Here is an 18,764-nt window from a genome sequence, read left to right as displayed (position 1 = left end):
AATTCGGTAATATTATAAACCGTTGGGCAATTTCCAATTCGGAAATTTTACTATTTGTGAATTTTTAAATTCGGGAATTTTTTTATATGGAAATATTATTACTCAGTAATTTTATTATTCCGGAATAATTCAGGTATTTTACTATTCGGGAATCTTCCAATTCGGGAAATTTATTATTTGCGAATTTTATAATTAGAAAAAATTATATCTATAAATTTTATTATCCGGAAATTGTCCAATTTGGGAAGATTATTATTTGGGAATTTTCTTTTATTCGGAAATTTTATTAATTAGGTATTTTATTATTCGGGAATTTATCAATCCGGTAAAATTATAAAAAAATTCGGAAATTTTATTATTCGGGAGTTTCATTATTTGGAAATTTCATTATTTAGGAACTTCATAATTCAGGAATTTTATTTTTCAGGCACCTTATTATTCTGGAACTTTCCAATTCAGTAATTTTATACTGTTCTAGAATTTTATTATACGGGAATTTCATGATTCAGGAATTTTTTTATTCAGGAATTTTATTATTCAAGTATTTTATTATGCGGGAATTTTCCAATTCGGTAATATTATAAACGGTTCAGGAATTTTATTAATTCGGAAGTTTTATTTTCCACGACCTTCATTATTTATGAATTTTATTATTTGGAAATTTTATAATTCGGGAAATTTTTATTCAGGTATTTTATTATTTAAGAATTTTTCAATTCGGTAATATTTATTATAAAACGTTTGGGAATTTTTATTATTCCGGAATTTCATTATTCGAGAATTTTATTATCTGGGAAATTTATAATTTGGGAATTTCTTTATTCGGACAATGTATGATTTATGTATCAATTTTTCAATTTGGAAAGATTATTATTTGGGAATTTTATTATTAGGAAATTTTCTTTTATTCGGAAACTTGATTAATCAGGTATTTTATTATTCGGGAATTCACAACTCCGTTAATATTATAAACTGTTCGGAAATTTTATTATTCCGAAATTTCATTATTTGGGAATTTTATTATTTAGAAATTTTATTTCTCAGGTACTTTTTTAATATGTAGCTTTCCAAGTCAATCATATTATAGACTGTTTTGGAATTGTATTGTAATAGAATTTTAATATTTGCAAATTTTATTATATGGGAATTTTCCAAATCGGGAATTTTATTATTTGGGAATTTTATAATTCGGAAATTTTTTTATTCCGGAATTTTATTATTCAGGTATTTTGTTATTCTAGAATTTTCCAATTCGGTAATATTATCAATGGCTCAGGAATTTTATTAGTTGAGAATTTTATTACTCGGAAATTTTCCAATTCATGAATTTTATTATTTTGGAATTTTCCAATTCGGAAATTTTATTTTTTTACAAATTTCATTATTTATAAATTTTATTATGTGGGGATTTTATAATTCGGGAAATTTTTATTCAGGTATTTTATTATTCAGGAATTTTTCAATTCGGTAATATTTATTATAAACTGTTTGGGAAGTTTATTATTCTGGAATTTCATTATTGAGGAATTTTTTTATTCAGGAATTTTATTATTCAGGTAATATTATAAACTTTTAGGGAATTTTATTATTCGGGAATTCCATTATACGGGAACTTTTTTTTAAGATATTTTATTTTTCGGAAATTTTATTATTCAGGAATTTTTATTTGTTACTATATTCAATTTTAAAGCTTCAATTTGAATCGTTTCACATTATATTTCTTCAATTTAAAATTGAACTACTCTGAAAGTTACATTTTACAAATGCTAAAAGTTAAATTTAAAAAATGTTGATTTTTATCTTCAACAATTTTAATTTCAAATTCTTTAAAATATTGCAATTATTGATTAACAAAATTAATTACACATGAAACACTATGTTTCTCTTTAATATCATTTTTTAACAAACAAACAATTTGATTATTACAAATTTTTATTTTATACTATTATTTTCATTTATAAAATTTCGATTATTACTGAGAAATTTAATAAAACCTAAAACACTCTTTTTTTTATTGATTATCAGATGGCAAAAAAGAATAATCCGATTATAACTTTACATTTCTTTAATGTTAACACTAAAGTTTGAGCCTTTCCTAGTTTAAAGAAAATTTAATTTAATTCTTTTCGAAAATTACGATTAATGATTAAAATTTAATTAAACCTGAAAAACCATTTACAAAAAGGAGCTTGGTTCCAAAATATGAAGTAAAGTCTAATTTTTTAAACAAATTATTTTACTAAAATTGCCTATTGTTGTAATTACTTAATTAATACCTTTTTGATAAATCGACCAGCATTATCCACCAAATTATAAAAAATTTCCATGAAGCCAACCGAAGGTTTACTTATAATTACGCTGAAAAATTGACACTAAACTCTAGACTTTACTAGAAGCAATGCGTAATCGACCTTACTATTAGAGGTAAAGCGCATAAGTTGCAGTATACGTGCGCACAACTCAAGTAACTCGTGATCGGAATAAATCTGTGAATCGGTAAATAGGTTTTTTTTACACCGATACAGTGCCGTTCATATTTTATTTTATACCCTATTTCTTTAAAAATTTAATTTTCGAGCGCTCAAATAAATTTTATTATTTTGTCGAAAATTAGGCCAGACTTTAACTGGAATAGTTGAATTTTAAAACAAAAAGATAAACAAAAAGATGAATTTTAAACCAAGAAGAATAATTTCTACCAAAAAGGATGAATTTTCAAGTAAAAATATCGTTTCTCAGCAAAAAATTGAATAGTTACATTTTTATGAAAAAAAATCTTTAAACGAAGATTTAATTTTTTAAATAAAATTATGGAATATTCAACTAGAATAGTTACATTTTTAGTTATAAATAATTAATTATCAAGCAAACAAAAAATTAACAAACTAGTGGAAGTTACATTTTCAATAAATAAAATTAAGTTTCAGCAAGAAAAAAAACTAATTTTCAGCAAAAAAAAACTAATTTTTAATAAAAATACTTTATTTTTCAGCCAAACAGATGAATTTTCCATTAATATTTAAATCTTTCCCCAAAAATCCTAATTTTCAACCAAATAATTTATCTTTTAACCAAGTAATTAAATTTTTATTAATAAAAAGATGAATTCTAAACGAAAAACGTAGTATTTGATATTTCAACCAAAGAAGACTCTAATTTTTTATTTAAAATCAGTCGAATTCAGTCAAAAAAGATGAATTTTCTGCATGAGTTGAATTTTTAACTAAAAAATATTTCCCAGTCAAAAGAGACAGAGAGAGAAAAAATTACAAAATATCGAATTTTTTAGCAAAAAGATGAATTCTTAAACAAGGAGATTAATATCTACCAAAAGGAACAAATTTGAAAACAAAAGATATCGAATTTTCAACTAAAAATATAATAGTTAAATTTTCAGTTATGAAAATTAATTTTGAGGAAAAAAATATTTTTAAGAAAATTATTAATTACAGTAAAATGAAGTAACTTTTATAAATAAGCAATAATTTTTATTCAAGTTTATATTGTTTAATTTAAAAAAATTATGTACTCTCAAAAAAATTAACGTTAAAAAAATTGACTTGAAAAAATTCCCTGAGATTTCCGACAGATTTTTAACAAAATTTAGAACTCTGAATATTTTAAAATAAAATTTTAAAGTTTTTTAAGGATTTGAAGGTTTTAACATAATGAAATTTTTATTAAAATTGTAGTGAAAATTTTAATTATTATTTGGAGAAAAAATAATTTAAAAAAAATATTTTTTAAATTTTCGAATGATTTCCCAAAATTTCGGAGAACAATATAGAAGACTTCAAAGAAAAATTTCGCCAGATTAAAAAATTTTTTAAACAATTAGAAGATGTTTATTTTTCAAAGTTTGAGAAAAAATTCGAATGATTTTAAAAGATATTTAAAAGTTTTGAAAAGATTTAATAATAATACAACATTTTAAAAAACTTATTAGAAATATAGATTCTGATATATTCCAAAATAATACAAAATTTTCTTATGATTCCTGGAAAAGTTTCAAGTGGTTCTTATTTTCTAAATTAATTTAAAGATAATATTAAAACAATTTTAAATATTATAAAACATTACAAAAGATTTCTAAAGTTCTCAGAAATGAATCCGGAAGATTTAAAATCAATTGCATTAAATATTTCGAGTCAGTTGAAAAGATATTTAGGAATTCTTTAAATTTTGAAAAGATTAAAAATATTTAAAAATTTTAAAAGATGTCCAAATATGTATATATTATTCTTAAATTATTTTTCCAATCATCAAAAAATCTTAAATATGTTTTAAAGTCCTAACATTTTTCCTAACATTTTTTTAAACTCTGAAAATAAAAAAAAAATCCTTAGAAATTTTCTAGATACTTTTATGAAATATCTGAAAACTTCAAAAATCTATTTGAGTTGTCTTGGGAGAAATAGAAAAATTATATTTATATTACCATAATGAAAATAAACTCAAATTTTTTTATTCTAAATTCAAACATCTTTTTTGGTTGCAAATTGAATAATTTTGTTAGAAAATTCATCTTTTTGGTTTAAAAATAAATCTGTTTTGATATAAATTTTGTCTTTTTAAAATAAAAATTTCAACGGTTTGGTTTGAAATTTAAATTTAAAAAATTACATTTTTTGTTGAGAATTAATATTTTTTAGTTAAAAATACAACTTTTTGGTTAAAAGTTAAACTTCTTGGTTAACATTTTTTTTTTTGGTTGAAGATTCAACATTTTAGTAGAAAATTTCTCTTTTTTGCGAAAAAATTAATCTTCTTGATAGAAGATTTATGCATTTGAATGAAAATTCAATTATTTGTTTCAAAATTAATTTTTTCATCGTAAATTTATATATTGGGTTAAAAAATTAAACTTTTTGTAGAAAATGCGTCTCTTTTGTGTTAAAGATTCGTCATTTTAGTTAAAAATTGATTACTTTTTTTTTGGAAATTAAATATTTTAGAAATTAATTTTCTAACTTTAAATGTAAATTTCCCATTTTTCGTAAAAATTTACCTTTTTTAATTAAAAATTAGTCTTCTGTGGTAGAAAACTGATCTCATTGGATTGAAATTTCCTTTTTTTTTTGTATGTTGATTTTTTAAAAAATTTTTTTTTTCTGAAAACTTACCTTTTTCATTTTTGTTTAAAAATTAATCTTTTTTAGCTGAAAATTAAAACTACTTGTTTGTAAATTAATGTATTTTGTTCAAAATTCGTCTTTTACGATATAAAATAATTCTCCTCTGTTGAAAAATCATATCAAAAATCAAATTTCTTGTTGATAAGTCATCTTTGTGGGTTGGAAATTTAAATATTTAGTTGAAAATTAAACCATTTTTTTTTTTGAAAATGCAACAATTTTTTGACAAATTTAATTATTTTTTTAAAATTCAACTCTTGGGTTGACGATTTTACCATTTTGTTGAAAATCAGTTTTATTGTTTGTTTGTTGAAATATCAACTATAACGTTTTTTGTTGAGAATTCATACTTTTTGGTAAACATTTCATTTTTCTGATAAAAATTCAACTGCTTTCCAAAAAAGATCGTCTTTTTGCCTGCAAAATTCAAAGATTTTTTTGGAAATGCAATTTTCTTAGTTGAGGGTTTAATTTTAAAAATTCAAAATTCAAAAATTTGGTTGAAAATTCGATTATTTCGTTGAAATTTTTACTGATATTGTTTAAAACTTAATTTTTTTCTTTCAAAATTCTATCATTAGTTAAAAGTGCTAAAAAAGTTCCAAAAACTTAAAACAAAATTTAGATTTCTGGGAAGATTTAAAGTTATTATTTTTTAAAATTAATTTGAAGAAATTATTTAAAAACATTGTAAAAAATTATAAAAGATTTGCAAAGCTGTTAAAAATAAATCTGGAAAATTTTAAAATAATTTGATAAAAATCTTAAGTCAATTAAACATATATTTAGGAATTTTTTTAATTTTGAAGAGATAAAAAATATTTTCAAACTTCGAAACATTTTGACACATTTATAAAATATTCTTAAATGTTATCCAAGCATCAAAAATTCTAGAATAGGTTTGAAACTACTCAAATTTTTCATAATTTTGGTAAAATCCTGAAAATAAAAAAGTTTCTTAGAAATTTTCTAGATACTTTCTGACCATTATAAGTCAAAGTTAAAGAAATCATTGAAGCGTAATTTTTAAGTTTTTAAATTCAAATTATTTAAATTTTAAAACTTTCTTTAGAAATATTAATCATTATTGAAATATTCCAATAAAATATTTTTCAATTCTAAATTATTAATTTTTTTTGAATGTTCAACTAAAAAATAGACAATTTAAAAATATTACATGGAAAATAAAAAATTAACCCAACAATATAATTCAAAGCGTTAAGAATTAAGCAATTTTATTTTAAATTGAAAATTCTCGAAATTAAATAATTTCAGATTAAACTTTCGAAAATAAGAAAATTTCAAAACGATAAAAATTGAACTTCTTCTGATTAGGATGTTAAAAACTGAATAATTTAAAACTTAGATAAATTGAAATTTTATTTTTTTTAATCAAAAGAGCTCAAAATTGAATAATTTGAAATTACAATCTTTTAAATTAAAATAATTTTCAATTCGCAGTAATTAAAATTTGACAATTTAAAATTGAAAGCGAAAATAAATGTTTTGAAGTCTAAGCTTTTAAAATTCTAGCATTCTAAACTGTTATTGCATATAGAAAATAAAAATTAATTAGGAAATTTTTTCTAAGATCAAGAAATATACCTACTTTCATTTTCATGGTTCGAAATAACAAAAATTTCAATTCTAAAGTTTTTAGTTTTAAATTACCTCATTTTTGACGCATCATTTATAATTATTATTAGTTCTTAAAATTTTTCACTTAATTATTTTCCCTAAAAATAAAAAATAAAATATATAAAACATAATGGGATTTCAATGTTTAAAATTGCACAATTGTAAGCCTTTCTGTTTGAAATTGTGTTTTGTAGTAGAGTTTAAAATGTTCAATATTTTAGAATATTTAAAAAATTTTTAAATTAAATTTTAAATGCCTCGCTCTAAAATTTTTCATTTTTAGGACTTGAATTTTAGGAATTATTGTCTCAAATTATATATATATATATTTTTTAATTTACTCTGGGGAAATTTAATTCAAAATTGTTTCATTAAGATCTTTTGAACTGAAAATTGTTTATATATCAATTCTTTCCGGTTGATATTCTACGATTTCAAATAACTTCAAAAATAAGACAATTTTATACATTGAAAATTGAAACCAGGCAATTTATAACATATAAATCTGGTTTCAAATCACGCCTCGTCTCGAATAGCGCCTCATCTCGAATCACGCCTCATTTCGAATCATGTCTCGTCTCGAATCATGCCTCGTCTCGAATCTCGTTTTGAGTCTTTTGTATAATTATTACTCGAATCGCGTCTCGAAAATTATTCTTAAACCTCGCCTCGAGTCTTATATGTAACCTCGCCTCGAACCTCGTCTCGATTCTCGTCTCGAGTCTCGAGACAATAGTTAGAATAATAAATTCAGAATTTTCTTATTTGAAATTAAAATATTTATTCGAAATAGAAAATATTAATTTTACCTGATAAGGAGGCCAAATACTATAAGCTTGAACATCCCGCCAGCTGGGCATCTCCAACCCGGAAGCGTTTTTACTATCATCTTCAGCAACAATAATAGTGTAAGAAGTTATTGCTCCATTTTTTTCACTGAAGTATTTTTTTCTAAATCGAATTTGAATTGTTGTACTACTTCTGCAAACTTCGGTCGGCACTGATTGAGTTTCAGGTTTTGGAGGGGCCAAAATTGGCATTTTTTGCTTCCAAACAGCCTCCGGGCCCAATCCGATTTTCGTCTCGGCCTGAATTTTGAAAGCGTAGGTCTTTCCGGGTGTGAGGTTATTAATAATTCCTTTGACTTCACTTGGCCTGAAGTCCTTCGTTTGTGTATGTGTTGAACCCTTTCAAGAAGAAAACAAATTCTAGCTGTATTCAATAAGGGGCCGGGGGGAGGGGGGGGCTCACATTTGATATTGGACAGTAGTTAGGGTACTAAATAATGTGGTCGAAGAGTTTTAGAATTTTTTTATTATTTTGGTAAATATCGTTAATTCAAATTGAAGTTTTGCCCTAGCGGAGCCCCTGACCTTGAAGTTATCACATAGTGATCGTTCCATTCCTTGGGGCGGCTTGGGCACATTTTCAACCTTTTTCAACCTTTTTCAACTTTATTAAAACTTTCATAAAGGTGCTCAAAACTCTTTTTACCTTTTTACACATTTATATTTATTAATTATTTATTATTATATTTAATAGATGGCTAAAGAACAAATAAATTATTACTTATAAATTATTATAATACGCTAGGGTTGAAAATCGGACAATCTTCTAACCATTTTTATGCATTCTATTTTTTTTAACAAAACTAGCATCATCTTTTGGGAAAAAATCATTCTTATTATAATATAAAAATTTCGAATAATTATGTGTTTAAAGTTTTCGAAACTCCTAAATTCGAGCTAAAATTAGATTCTGAAAACTGAAAACAAAGAAATAAGTATTATAAGTTTATCTTCAAAGTTATATAAATATAATTTTCATAATAATTCTACAGGATTTTACCAAATTTTATGAAAAATTTGAAACATTTAAAAAAATATTTTGGACTTTTAGAATTTTGAAAAAATTTTGAAAATATTTTATAAAATTATCGGACATCTTTCAAAGTTTTTAATTATTTGTAATCTCTTCAAAAATTCAAAAATTTCTGAAATATTTTTCAAATTATTCTTCCTTAATTTTCAAATGTGGAAATTTTATATTATCGGCAGTTTTATAATTTCGAATATTTTGTTTTTCGAAAATTTTATTTTTCGGAATTTGAAAGTCGACCGATTTTTCCAAATCTTTTTAATTTTTTTTTAATTAATTTATAAAAATAAAAAAATCATGGAAAATTTTCGAAGAAGTCTTTAAAAAATTTGTTTTTTATCTTCAAACCCTTTAAAATCATGAAGAAGTTTCAAAATTTTATTTCGAAATCTAGAAAAATCTATATTTTTTTATTAATTTTTCAGTCTTTCAAAATTAATTATTAAAAAATAATTCTTTCTAAGCTTCTAAATATCTTTTAAAATGATTAGATTTTTTCTTAAAATTTAAAAAAAATTACTGCAAAGTAAAAAAAAAAACTGGTTCAAAATCTTGGAGATTCTTTTTCAACAATTTGAAAGTATTTTTTAATGTTTTAGAATCCTTGTAAATATTCTATTGCAAAAAATGTTTAAAATCATTTTATTCTTTCCTAGAAATTTTAATGAAATTTGTGTTTGCGATAAGTTCTTAAATAGCTTCTAATTTTTTTGTTCGAAAGCTGAAAAAATCAACGAAAATTTAAAAAAGTTGCCCCAGTATCTTCCAGATTCTTTTTATACCATTTTAGAAAACTTTAAAAATGTTTTGAAATCTTTTTAAATATTCTTTAAAAATGAATTCTTCAAAATAAAACAACATAAAAAAATAAAACATTTTTTCAGAAATATTAGGAAAACCTTTTTTATCTTTAAAACCGTCAAAATTTTTGAAAAGATTCAAAATTTTATTTCAAAATCCTTAAAAGTCTACATTTTATTATTAATTTTTGAAAATGATTAAAAGTTATAAAATTAAAAACAAATTATTTCTATGCCTCCAAATATCTTTAAAAATCATTTTTATTTTTATTCCAGTTTTTAAAAAATTCTGAAAGATTGGCTTTAAATCTTGAAAATTCATTTTTCAATTATTTTAAAAATCTGTTGTAATATTTTAAAATCTTTATAAATATTCTTTTAAAACAAATTTTTCCACGAAAATTAAAACAATTGTCTGAATCTTCCAGATCCTTTTATTAGAATTTTGGAAATCTTTAGGTTGCTTTGAAATAATTTCAAATATTCACTCAAAATTAATTTTTCAAAATAAAAAATGATTTAACATTTTTCCAGGAAACTTAAGAAAATTGTTTATTTTTTTTAAACTTTGGGAGTCCTTGTAAAATAAAAAAATTTTATTTAAAAATTTATAAAACTCTAAAATTTGTTTTGAAATATTTGAAATCTTTTAAAGTTTTAAATTGCGTTCATATTTCTCTCAAAACCTGTAAATACCGTTTCAAATCATTCAAATTGTTTTTTTTTTAATCTTGCAAAATTAAAAAAAATTGCTTTAAAGATTTCCCAACTATTTTTGGATAATTTGAGAAATCTTTTTAAATTTTCTATGAAGATTAATTTGAACAAGTAAGAAAGCCTTACAAATTTTCCACGGAACCTCAACACAAAAATTTTTATTCTTTTGCAAGCACAATATTTTGATAAAATTATTTAACCCTGCAAAATTCAAAAATTTGCTTTAAAATGTTCTACATTCTGTTTCAAAATTTAAGAAATCAATTTGCATGATTTGAAATCTTTTCCACTTTTCTATGATAAAAATTCATTAAAAATTGTCCTCAAAAATCTTGAAAATAATTTTTTATTCACTTGAAACGTTTCAAAATTCATAAAACTCTTTTTGTTAAATCTTTAGAAATGTAGATTTAGTTAATTTTTTTTTATTTTAGCAAAGAAGAAGCAAAAAAGAGCAGATTTTCAAAAACAATTATTACTACCTATTTGAATATTTTCTTTAAAATAATTCTTTAAATAAAAAATACAATTTTTCAGGAAGCTTAAGAAAGTTATTTTTTTATCTTGAAGCCTTTGGAAATCTCTAAAAAGCTTCAAAATATAATTTGAATATTTTCAAAAATCTACATTTCCTGCAATTCCGGCTCTTCCTACATCCCCCTAATTATGTACCCTTTTTAATCTACTTCCCCACTTTATATTTTAAACTTTGTTTCCTCTCCCTTCCCTAACTTCATCCTCATCTACTTCCCTGTCTCCTCCCCTTATTTCGCAACAGTACTCCTATTTCCCCTACCATAATTTCCTCAAATGTACCCTATTTCCGCTCTCTTCATTTTCCTTTATTTTACCTCACTCTCTCTCTATTTCCCCTCCCGTTGTGAGTTAGGTGTTGTGATTTAAAATTTGTGAGTTAGACGTTGTGAGTTAGATGTAGTGAGTTAGATGTGAGTTAGATGTAGTGAGTTAGATGTTGTGAGTTAGTTGTCGTTAGTTGTTGTGAGTTAGATGTTCTAAGTCAGGAGTTAGGAGTTATTAGCTGGAAGTTTCGATGTAGGAATTGTGAACTAGATTTTTTGAGTTAGATTTTGTAAGTTAGGAGTTTTGAGTTGTGAGTTAAGAGGAGTCAGTTAGGATTTATAAGTTAGGATTTTTGAGTTAGGTGTGGTGAGTTAGGAGTTATTTGGCGTGAGTTAGAAGTTAGGAGTTGTGAATTTGACGTTGTGAGTTAATACTAGTGAGTTAGAAGTTTTATTAAGGAGTTGTGCGTTAGGAGTTAGAATTTAGGTGTTGTGACTTAGGAGTTATTTGCCGCGAGTTAGAAGTTAGGAGTTGTGAGTTTGACTTTGTGAGTTAATACTAGTTAGGAGTTAGGCGTTTTAGTTAGGAGTTTTGAGTTAGGAGTTAGATGTTGTGAGTTAGAAGTTAGTATTAGTTATTTGGGAGTTTCAATTTAGGATGTTGAGTTAGGAGTTAGAATATAGTGGTTGCGAGTTAGGAGTTAGCCGTTTTTAGTGAGCAGTTTTGAGTTAGGAGTTTCGAGTTAGGAGTTGTAAGTTAGAAGTTAGTAGTTGTTATTTGGGAGTTTTAAGTTATTATTTTGAGTTCGGAGTTAGAATATAGTGGTTGTAAGTTATAAGTTATTAGTTGTGAGTTTTGATATAGGAGTTATGTGTTGTGGGTTAGACGTTGTGAGTTATTTTTTGTGAGTCAGGAGTTGTAAGTTGGGAGTTTTGAGTTAATAAAAGTGAGTTGAAAGTTGTGAGTTAGGCGCTGTGAGTTACGAGTTAGAAGTTAGGTTTTATGAGTTAGCAGTTAGAAGTGGCAACCTTTGATTTAGCAGTTATGAGTTAGGAGTTGTAAGTTATGATTTAGAACTTAGGAATTGTTAGTTAGACGTTGTGAGTTAGGAGTTGGACGCTATAAGTTAGATGTTCTGAATCAGAAGTTAGTAGTTGTTATTTGGGAGTTTTATGTTAGGATCTTAAGTTAGGAGTTAGAATATAGGAGTTGTGAGTTGAGTGCTGTGAGTTACGAGTTTTTAGTTGGAAATTTTAAGTTAGGAGTTAGAAGTTGTGAGTTAGGAGTTACGAGTTAGACGTTGAGAGTCTGGTTTTGTGAGTCAGGATTTGTTAATTGGAAGTTTTGAGTTAAGAGTAGATTTCCAAGTTTTGAGTGAGGTGTTGTGCGCTAGGAGTTAGACGTGAGGTGTAGTGAGTTAAGAGTTATAAGTTGTTAGTTTGGAGTTTTTAGTTAGGTGTTAGGAGCTGTGAGTTAGGAGTTGTGAGTTAGACGTTGTGAGTTAGATGTTGTAAGTTAGGATTTTTGAGTTAATAATAGTTAGGAGTTTTAAGTTATAATTTAGAAGTTAGGAGTTGATAGTTAGACGATGTGAGCTAAGAGTTAGGTTCGGTTAGTTAGAAGTTGTGAGTTAGGAGTTGCGAGTTAGATTTTGTGAGTTAGTAGTTGTTAGTTGGGAGTTTTGAGTTAAGCGTAGATTTAAAAGTTGTGAGTTATGAATGAGGAGTTATGAGTTAAGATTTTTAAGTGAAAACTTGTGAATTTTTCTTAGATAAGCCTATTACTAATTTTCGGCATTAATAATAAAAAAACTCGTATTACTCACTTCCAGGCCATAGGTGATCGTGAATTTGCGGATAATGCCATTTTGCTCTTGACTAGGGAGCGACCATTCGAAACTGATGTCACTCGGTTGAATGTCAGTGGGGCTGAATTTGTCAACCCTCCCAGGGTAAGATTCACTGGTGGTGAAACTTGCACTGATTGGATTAGAGCTGCGCAGATGATTCGATTCTGTCCCCGACCGGACCACAAGGGTGAATGTGTAATTTCTATAAGGCTTCAGATCCGAAATCGTCATGGCATTCACGAATGTGATATTTTGCACATAGTTGCCCTCTGTATTGATATACTGCACCTCGAAGGCATCATATTCGCCTCGAGGAATATCCCAGGTCAGGGTTATTTTCGTATCATTCACCTCCAATGAATGAATCGCCGTAACTGGTTCTGGATCTGAAAAAAGACATACAAAATGTATTACTTTTTCCCCTACTTCCCTTCACTTACACTCACATCTACTACTTCCCCTTCAATTATTTCAACTAATTTCCTCCACTTCCCCTCATTTCCCTTTATTTTATTCACTCAAAATTATTTCCACTACTTTACCTCCTTAATTTCCGAATATTTCCTCTAATTTTGTTCCCCTCATTTACACCCACTTCCTCTACTTACCCAGACACTAATTTTTTATCACTTCCCTAGCCCCACTTCCTCATTTCCCCTACTTAGTTAATTATTTCATCTACTTCTTCACTTATTTCGCCTAATTTCCTCTACTTTCCCCTCATTTCCTCTTTCTTCATTCGCTCAAAATAATTTCCCGTACTTCACCTGCCTAATTTCTAATTCTTTCCTCTACTTTCACTTCCCTTATTTACCCTTACTTTTCCTACTACCCTACACCTTATTATCCTTTAATTCTCCTACGGGCCCATTATCCACTGAAAATCATTTCTCCTATTTCACTTACCCAATTCCAGATTCTTTACCCTGCTTTTCCTCCTCTCATTTTCCCTCACTTCCCCTACTTTTCTCTCAATAATTTCCCTACTTTTCTCTTAATAATTTCCCTGATTTTCTCTACGCCCAGTCACCCTATTCCCCCTCATTTTCCCAACTTAGTCCCTCATTTCCTCTATTTACCTCCTCATTTCATATCAATTTACTCGATGAAAATCATTTTCCCTATTCCCCTTCCCCAATTTTTCAGTCTTTCCACTGCTTTTTCTCTTCTAATTTCCCATTATTTCCCCTACTTGTTCTTAAATAATTTTCCTCATTTTCTATATACACCCGCACACCTTATTTTCCTTAATTTCCCCTGCTTAGTCCCTCATTTCCACTAGTGCTTCCCTTATTTTCCTCACTTCCCCTAATTTCCACTACTTCCCCTCACTTTCCCATTCATCATTTCCCCTACTTTCCCTCCCTGTAGTTCCTTAATTTACTATTATTTTTTCTTTAATTAACCTCAATTTAATATTTCAAAAATTCTTTTATTAAAATCTTGAAGAGAAAAACTGGAACATTCAGAATGTAAAAATTACAACTTTGAAGCGTCCAGAATTAAATAATTATTCAATTCTTCTAAATTTCAATTTGAAATCAAAAACTTTTAAAATTGAATAATTTAAAGTTTCGTGCATTGGAATGTAAAAGTTTTAATCGTGAATACTAATTTTCCAAGTCATAAAATATAAAATAAAGTTGAATGTAAAATATCTAATTCAACTTGTTTAAAAATGAGTCTTCAAATTTTTACAAATTTATATTGAAACTTTTGAAATATAATTAAGTTTTAATTCTGAAGTTTTTGATATTCAAAGGGTTCAAATTTTTAACGAAAGAAAATATATCGTGAAACTTGAATAACTAAATAATTAATAATTCGATAGATTAAAGTAATCTAAAAACACATTCAAGCCGGAAGATAATAAAAAAAGTGAAAAATGCGCAAATTTTCGATTTGCAATCCTAATTTACTGTTAACTTTTTGAAATTAACTTTTAATCTAACCGCCAAAATATTACTTCTTAAATCAGAATCTTAATAATATGAAAAATTAACAAATGAAATTGACCTACAAAAATTTCCCCTCACGTACATTACTTTCCCTTCCCTCATTTCCCTTCATTTTCCTCAATTAACCCTATTTTCCCTCTTCTTGTGAGTTAAGATTAAGGAGTTTTGTGTTAGGATTTGGAAGGTAGGATTATTAATTAGGATTAGGAATTGTGAGTTAGGAGTTAGGACATAGAAGCTAGGAGTGGTGAGTGAGGAATTTTCAGTTTTGAGCTAAAAGTTTTGAATTCAGATTTAGAAGCTCGGATTAAGAATTTTGAGTTAGGAATTAAAAGGTAACAGTTAGGAGTTTGGTGTTAGAAGTTTGGAGTTGTGAATTACTAGTTACGACTTAAGTTGTGAGTGGAATTATGAATTAGGATTTAGCAGTTAAGAGTTGAGAGTTAGGATTTAAATGGTAAAAGTTAAAAGTTGTGTTAGGTGTTGTAAATTACATTGTGAGTTAAATGATGAGTTAGGAGTTGCGAGTTAGGATTTAGAAGGTGAAATTATGAATAAGAATTAGGAGTTGTGAGTTGTGAGTTAGGAATTTGAAGGTAGGACTATGAATTAATATTAGCAGTTGTGAGTTAGGAGCTGCTAGTTAGGATTTAGGCCATAGGATTATGAATAAGGATTAGGAGTTATGAGAAAGGAGTTTGAAGCTACGAGTTTTGAGTTAGGAATTGTGAATTAGCCATTTTAAATTATGAGTTGTGAATTGTATATTACCAGTGATAAGATAGAAGCTGTGAGTTAGGATTTGATAGTTAAGAGTTAGAATTTAGGAGTTATGTGTTAGAAAATATGAGCGAGGAGTTGTGAGTTACGTGTTGTGAGTAAGTCGTGACTTAGAAGTTGTGAGTTAGGAGTTATAAGGTGTTGGTTAAGAGTTATAATTGAGAGGTTTTGAGTTAGGAGTTAAAAGGTGTTAGTTAAGAGTTAGAGTTTAGGAGTTGTGAGTTAGGAGTTACAAGGTATTAGTTAAGAGTTATAATTGAGGAGTTATGAGTTTGGAGTAATGAGTAAGGATTTAGGAGTTACGATTAATAGTTGTGAGTGAGGAGATAGAAGATATGACTGTGAATTAGGATTAGGAGTTGTGAGTTAGAAGTTATAAGTCTGGATTTTTGAGTTAGGGGTTGCGAGTTAGGAGTTATGAGTTAAGAATTTTGAGCAAGAAGTTAGGACTTGTGAGTTAGGAGTTTTGAATTAGAAGTTGTGAGTTATAAATAAGAAATTGTGAGTTAAGAGTTATGAGTTGTAATTAGCAGTTGTGAGATAGAAGTTATAAGTTAAGAGTTGTTAGTTGAAAGTTGCAATTTATCAGTTGTGAGTTTGGGTTAGTGAGTAGGGGTTTAGGAGTTAAGATTACTAGTTGTGATTCAGAAGTTAGAATTTAGGAGTTATGAGTGAGAATTTTGGAGTCAGGAGTTGCGAGTTAAGAGTTGTGAGTTATGAGTTTTGTGTTAAAAATTGGAAGTTAGGAGTTTTGAGTTAGAAATTATGTGTTCGAAGTTGTAACTGGGAATTTATAAGTTAGAGTTAGGAGTTGTAACTAAAGATTTAGAAGGTAGGATTATAAATAAGGAGTTGTGAGTTAGGAGTTAGAAGTTGTGAGTTAGGAGTCTTAGAAGTCTAAGGTAAACATCAGGAATTGTGAGTTAGGTGTCGTAAATTATGATTTGTAATTCAGGAGTTAGGAGTTATAAGTTTTTCCGCCCGAGTTTACGAAACCCTAAAAATGAGATCTAAAAAAAAATAATTACGAGATACTTACAAAGTCTGTCTTGTCGAAATAGAGGACGACTTTCAACATTGTCGCTGACAGTCCACATCGTGACATTGTAGAGCCTACCTGGTACCAATTCAGAGAAAGTCACCTTCGTATCAACATCACCAACTAATTTTTCCTTTGTCGTATTATTTTTATCGTTGATTCGAAATCGATAGAGATCGAAACGAGACGATAACATGGGTGTTGGGGTGTATCGTAAAGTCAATGAATCTGGCAAATCACGATCCACAACCACCACGACTTCGGATTGGATCAACGGCACTAGATTAGGAAGCGGTTTTGTTAGTCAACAAAAATCCAAAACATTACCTTATATTCTCAAGTGAGACTTTTTCGGATTTCAAAGGAAAAAAATCAAACATTATTAGTAGCGATTTCTAGAACATCACACTTAAAAATCAAAACGCTCAAAATCCAAATTAAAATTTCGAGTTCAATTTAGTTCATAAACTACGTTAGTAAATAATCTTAAATAAAATTAATGTAGATATTATATTAAACTGATTATAAAATGATTTAAATTCCTAAAATTTCAAGTAGAAATATATTGCATTTTTAACCAAATAGTTGAATTTTTAAATATTTTCTACTAATTTTCTATTAACTCTCAACTGAAAAGTTAAATTAACAACCAAAAAAATAAATCTAAACGCAAAAGACGAATTTTTTACAAATTATTAAAAAATTTAACTAAACAATTAAAGTTTTGAGCAAAAGAGGCGAATTTTCTTAAACACCTGAAAACTTTTGATCAAAAGTTAATTTTTAATCAAGAAGAATGACTTTCCTGCCATAAAAGATTAATTTTTCATCTAAAAAGACGAATTTTAAATAAAAGAGTTCAATTTTCAACAACAACAAAAATGACTTTAACAAATTACATGAATTTTCGATAAAATATTCGAACTTTCAATAAAAACGTTCAATTTTTAATCAAAGAGCTGTATTTTTACCTGCAAAGATGAATTTTCAAACAAATAGTTGAATTTTTAACCAAAAATAGAATAGCTTAGTTTTCAGTTAAAATTTTATTCTTCAACAAACAAATAATTTCTAAACTAAATAGTTTAATTTTTAGCTACAGAAGATCAATTTAAAATTAAATGTATCAATTTTCAACCAAAAACAGAATAGCTAAATTTTTATTTCAAACAATTAATTCTAAACAAAAAAAAACGATTTTTTAATAAACTAGTTAAAAATGCAAACAAATCGTTGAAATTGCAACCAAAAAAATGATTTTTTTGGTCAAGGAGATTAATTCTCTATGAATGAAGATGAATTAAAAAAAATTTAATGAATTTTAACTTCATAATCAAATATTTAACAAAAGAGGATAAATTTTCAATCAAATAATTCAATTTTGAACTAAAAAGATGAATTTTTGAATAAAAATGAAACAGTTATAATTTTAAATAAAAAAAAAAATTTTAATTTAAGACAAAATTATTTTTCAAGAAAATAGCAAACTTATAAACCAATGAGATGAATCTTTAAGAAAAAAATTAATTTTTAACAAAGTAGGTCAACTTTAAACTAAATAGTTAAATTTCCAAGTAGAAAATATAAATTTTTAATTCAAAATAACATTTTTCAAAAGAAAATGAAACAGTTAGTTTATTCAATGTTAGCAATTCAAATGGAATTTTATCAAATAAAATTGAATTCTACTATTTAAATTAAAAATGGAATTCGAGAAATTCCAATCTTCAATACCTAGCAGAATTTCAGAGATGAAAATGCAATTATAATTAAAAGTGAGTTATTAATTAATTCAAATATAATTATTAAAGTTAAAACTTAATTCCAGAAATTGAAATCCCATTCAACAATTTATAAAACTTCACACTAAAACAATTGAAACCTCGCAACTAAAATTAAAATCTGGCAATTAGAATTGAATTTTAGCAAATAGAATCAAATTATGGCAATTCAAATGCAAGTTTAGGAAATAAAATTAAATTCTACTAGTTAAATTTAAATTGGAATTCGAACAATTTAAATCGAATTTTAAAATAGCAATTAAAATAAAATTTTAGAAATAAAATGAAATTTAAAAAATGAATTTTAAGCAATTAAAATTAAATTCTAGCAATTAAAAATGAATTTCAGAGACTAAAATTTAATTCTAATTAAAAGTGAGTTAATAAT

At 26.2% G+C, this 18,764-nt stretch overlaps 1 protein-coding gene across 1 annotated transcript in view; it reads right to left on the bottom strand.

Moving 5' to 3' along the window:
* The window catches only part of LOC117173768 (tyrosine-protein phosphatase 10D-like), a 216,812-nt gene that overhangs the window by 35,020 nt on the left and 163,028 nt on the right, over positions 1-18,764 (bottom strand). The window contains exons 11-13 of the mRNA XM_033362409.1: positions 16,596-16,874; positions 12,795-13,204; positions 7,583-7,960 (exon numbers count right to left, since the gene is read on the bottom strand). Coding sequence (XP_033218300.1) covers positions 7,583-7,960; positions 12,795-13,204; positions 16,596-16,874 — 1,067 coding nt within the window. The remainder of the gene's footprint in view (positions 1-7,582; positions 7,961-12,794; positions 13,205-16,595; positions 16,875-18,764) is intronic.

The sequence above is a fragment of the Belonocnema kinseyi genome, chromosome 5 (genome assembly GCF_010883055.1).
Source record: "Belonocnema kinseyi isolate 2016_QV_RU_SX_M_011 chromosome 5, B_treatae_v1, whole genome shotgun sequence".
Classification (NCBI taxonomy): Eukaryota; Metazoa; Arthropoda; class Insecta; order Hymenoptera; family Cynipidae; genus Belonocnema; species Belonocnema kinseyi.
The sequence above is the reverse complement of the archived record's forward strand: the minus strand, read 5'-3'. Positions and strand labels throughout refer to the sequence as shown.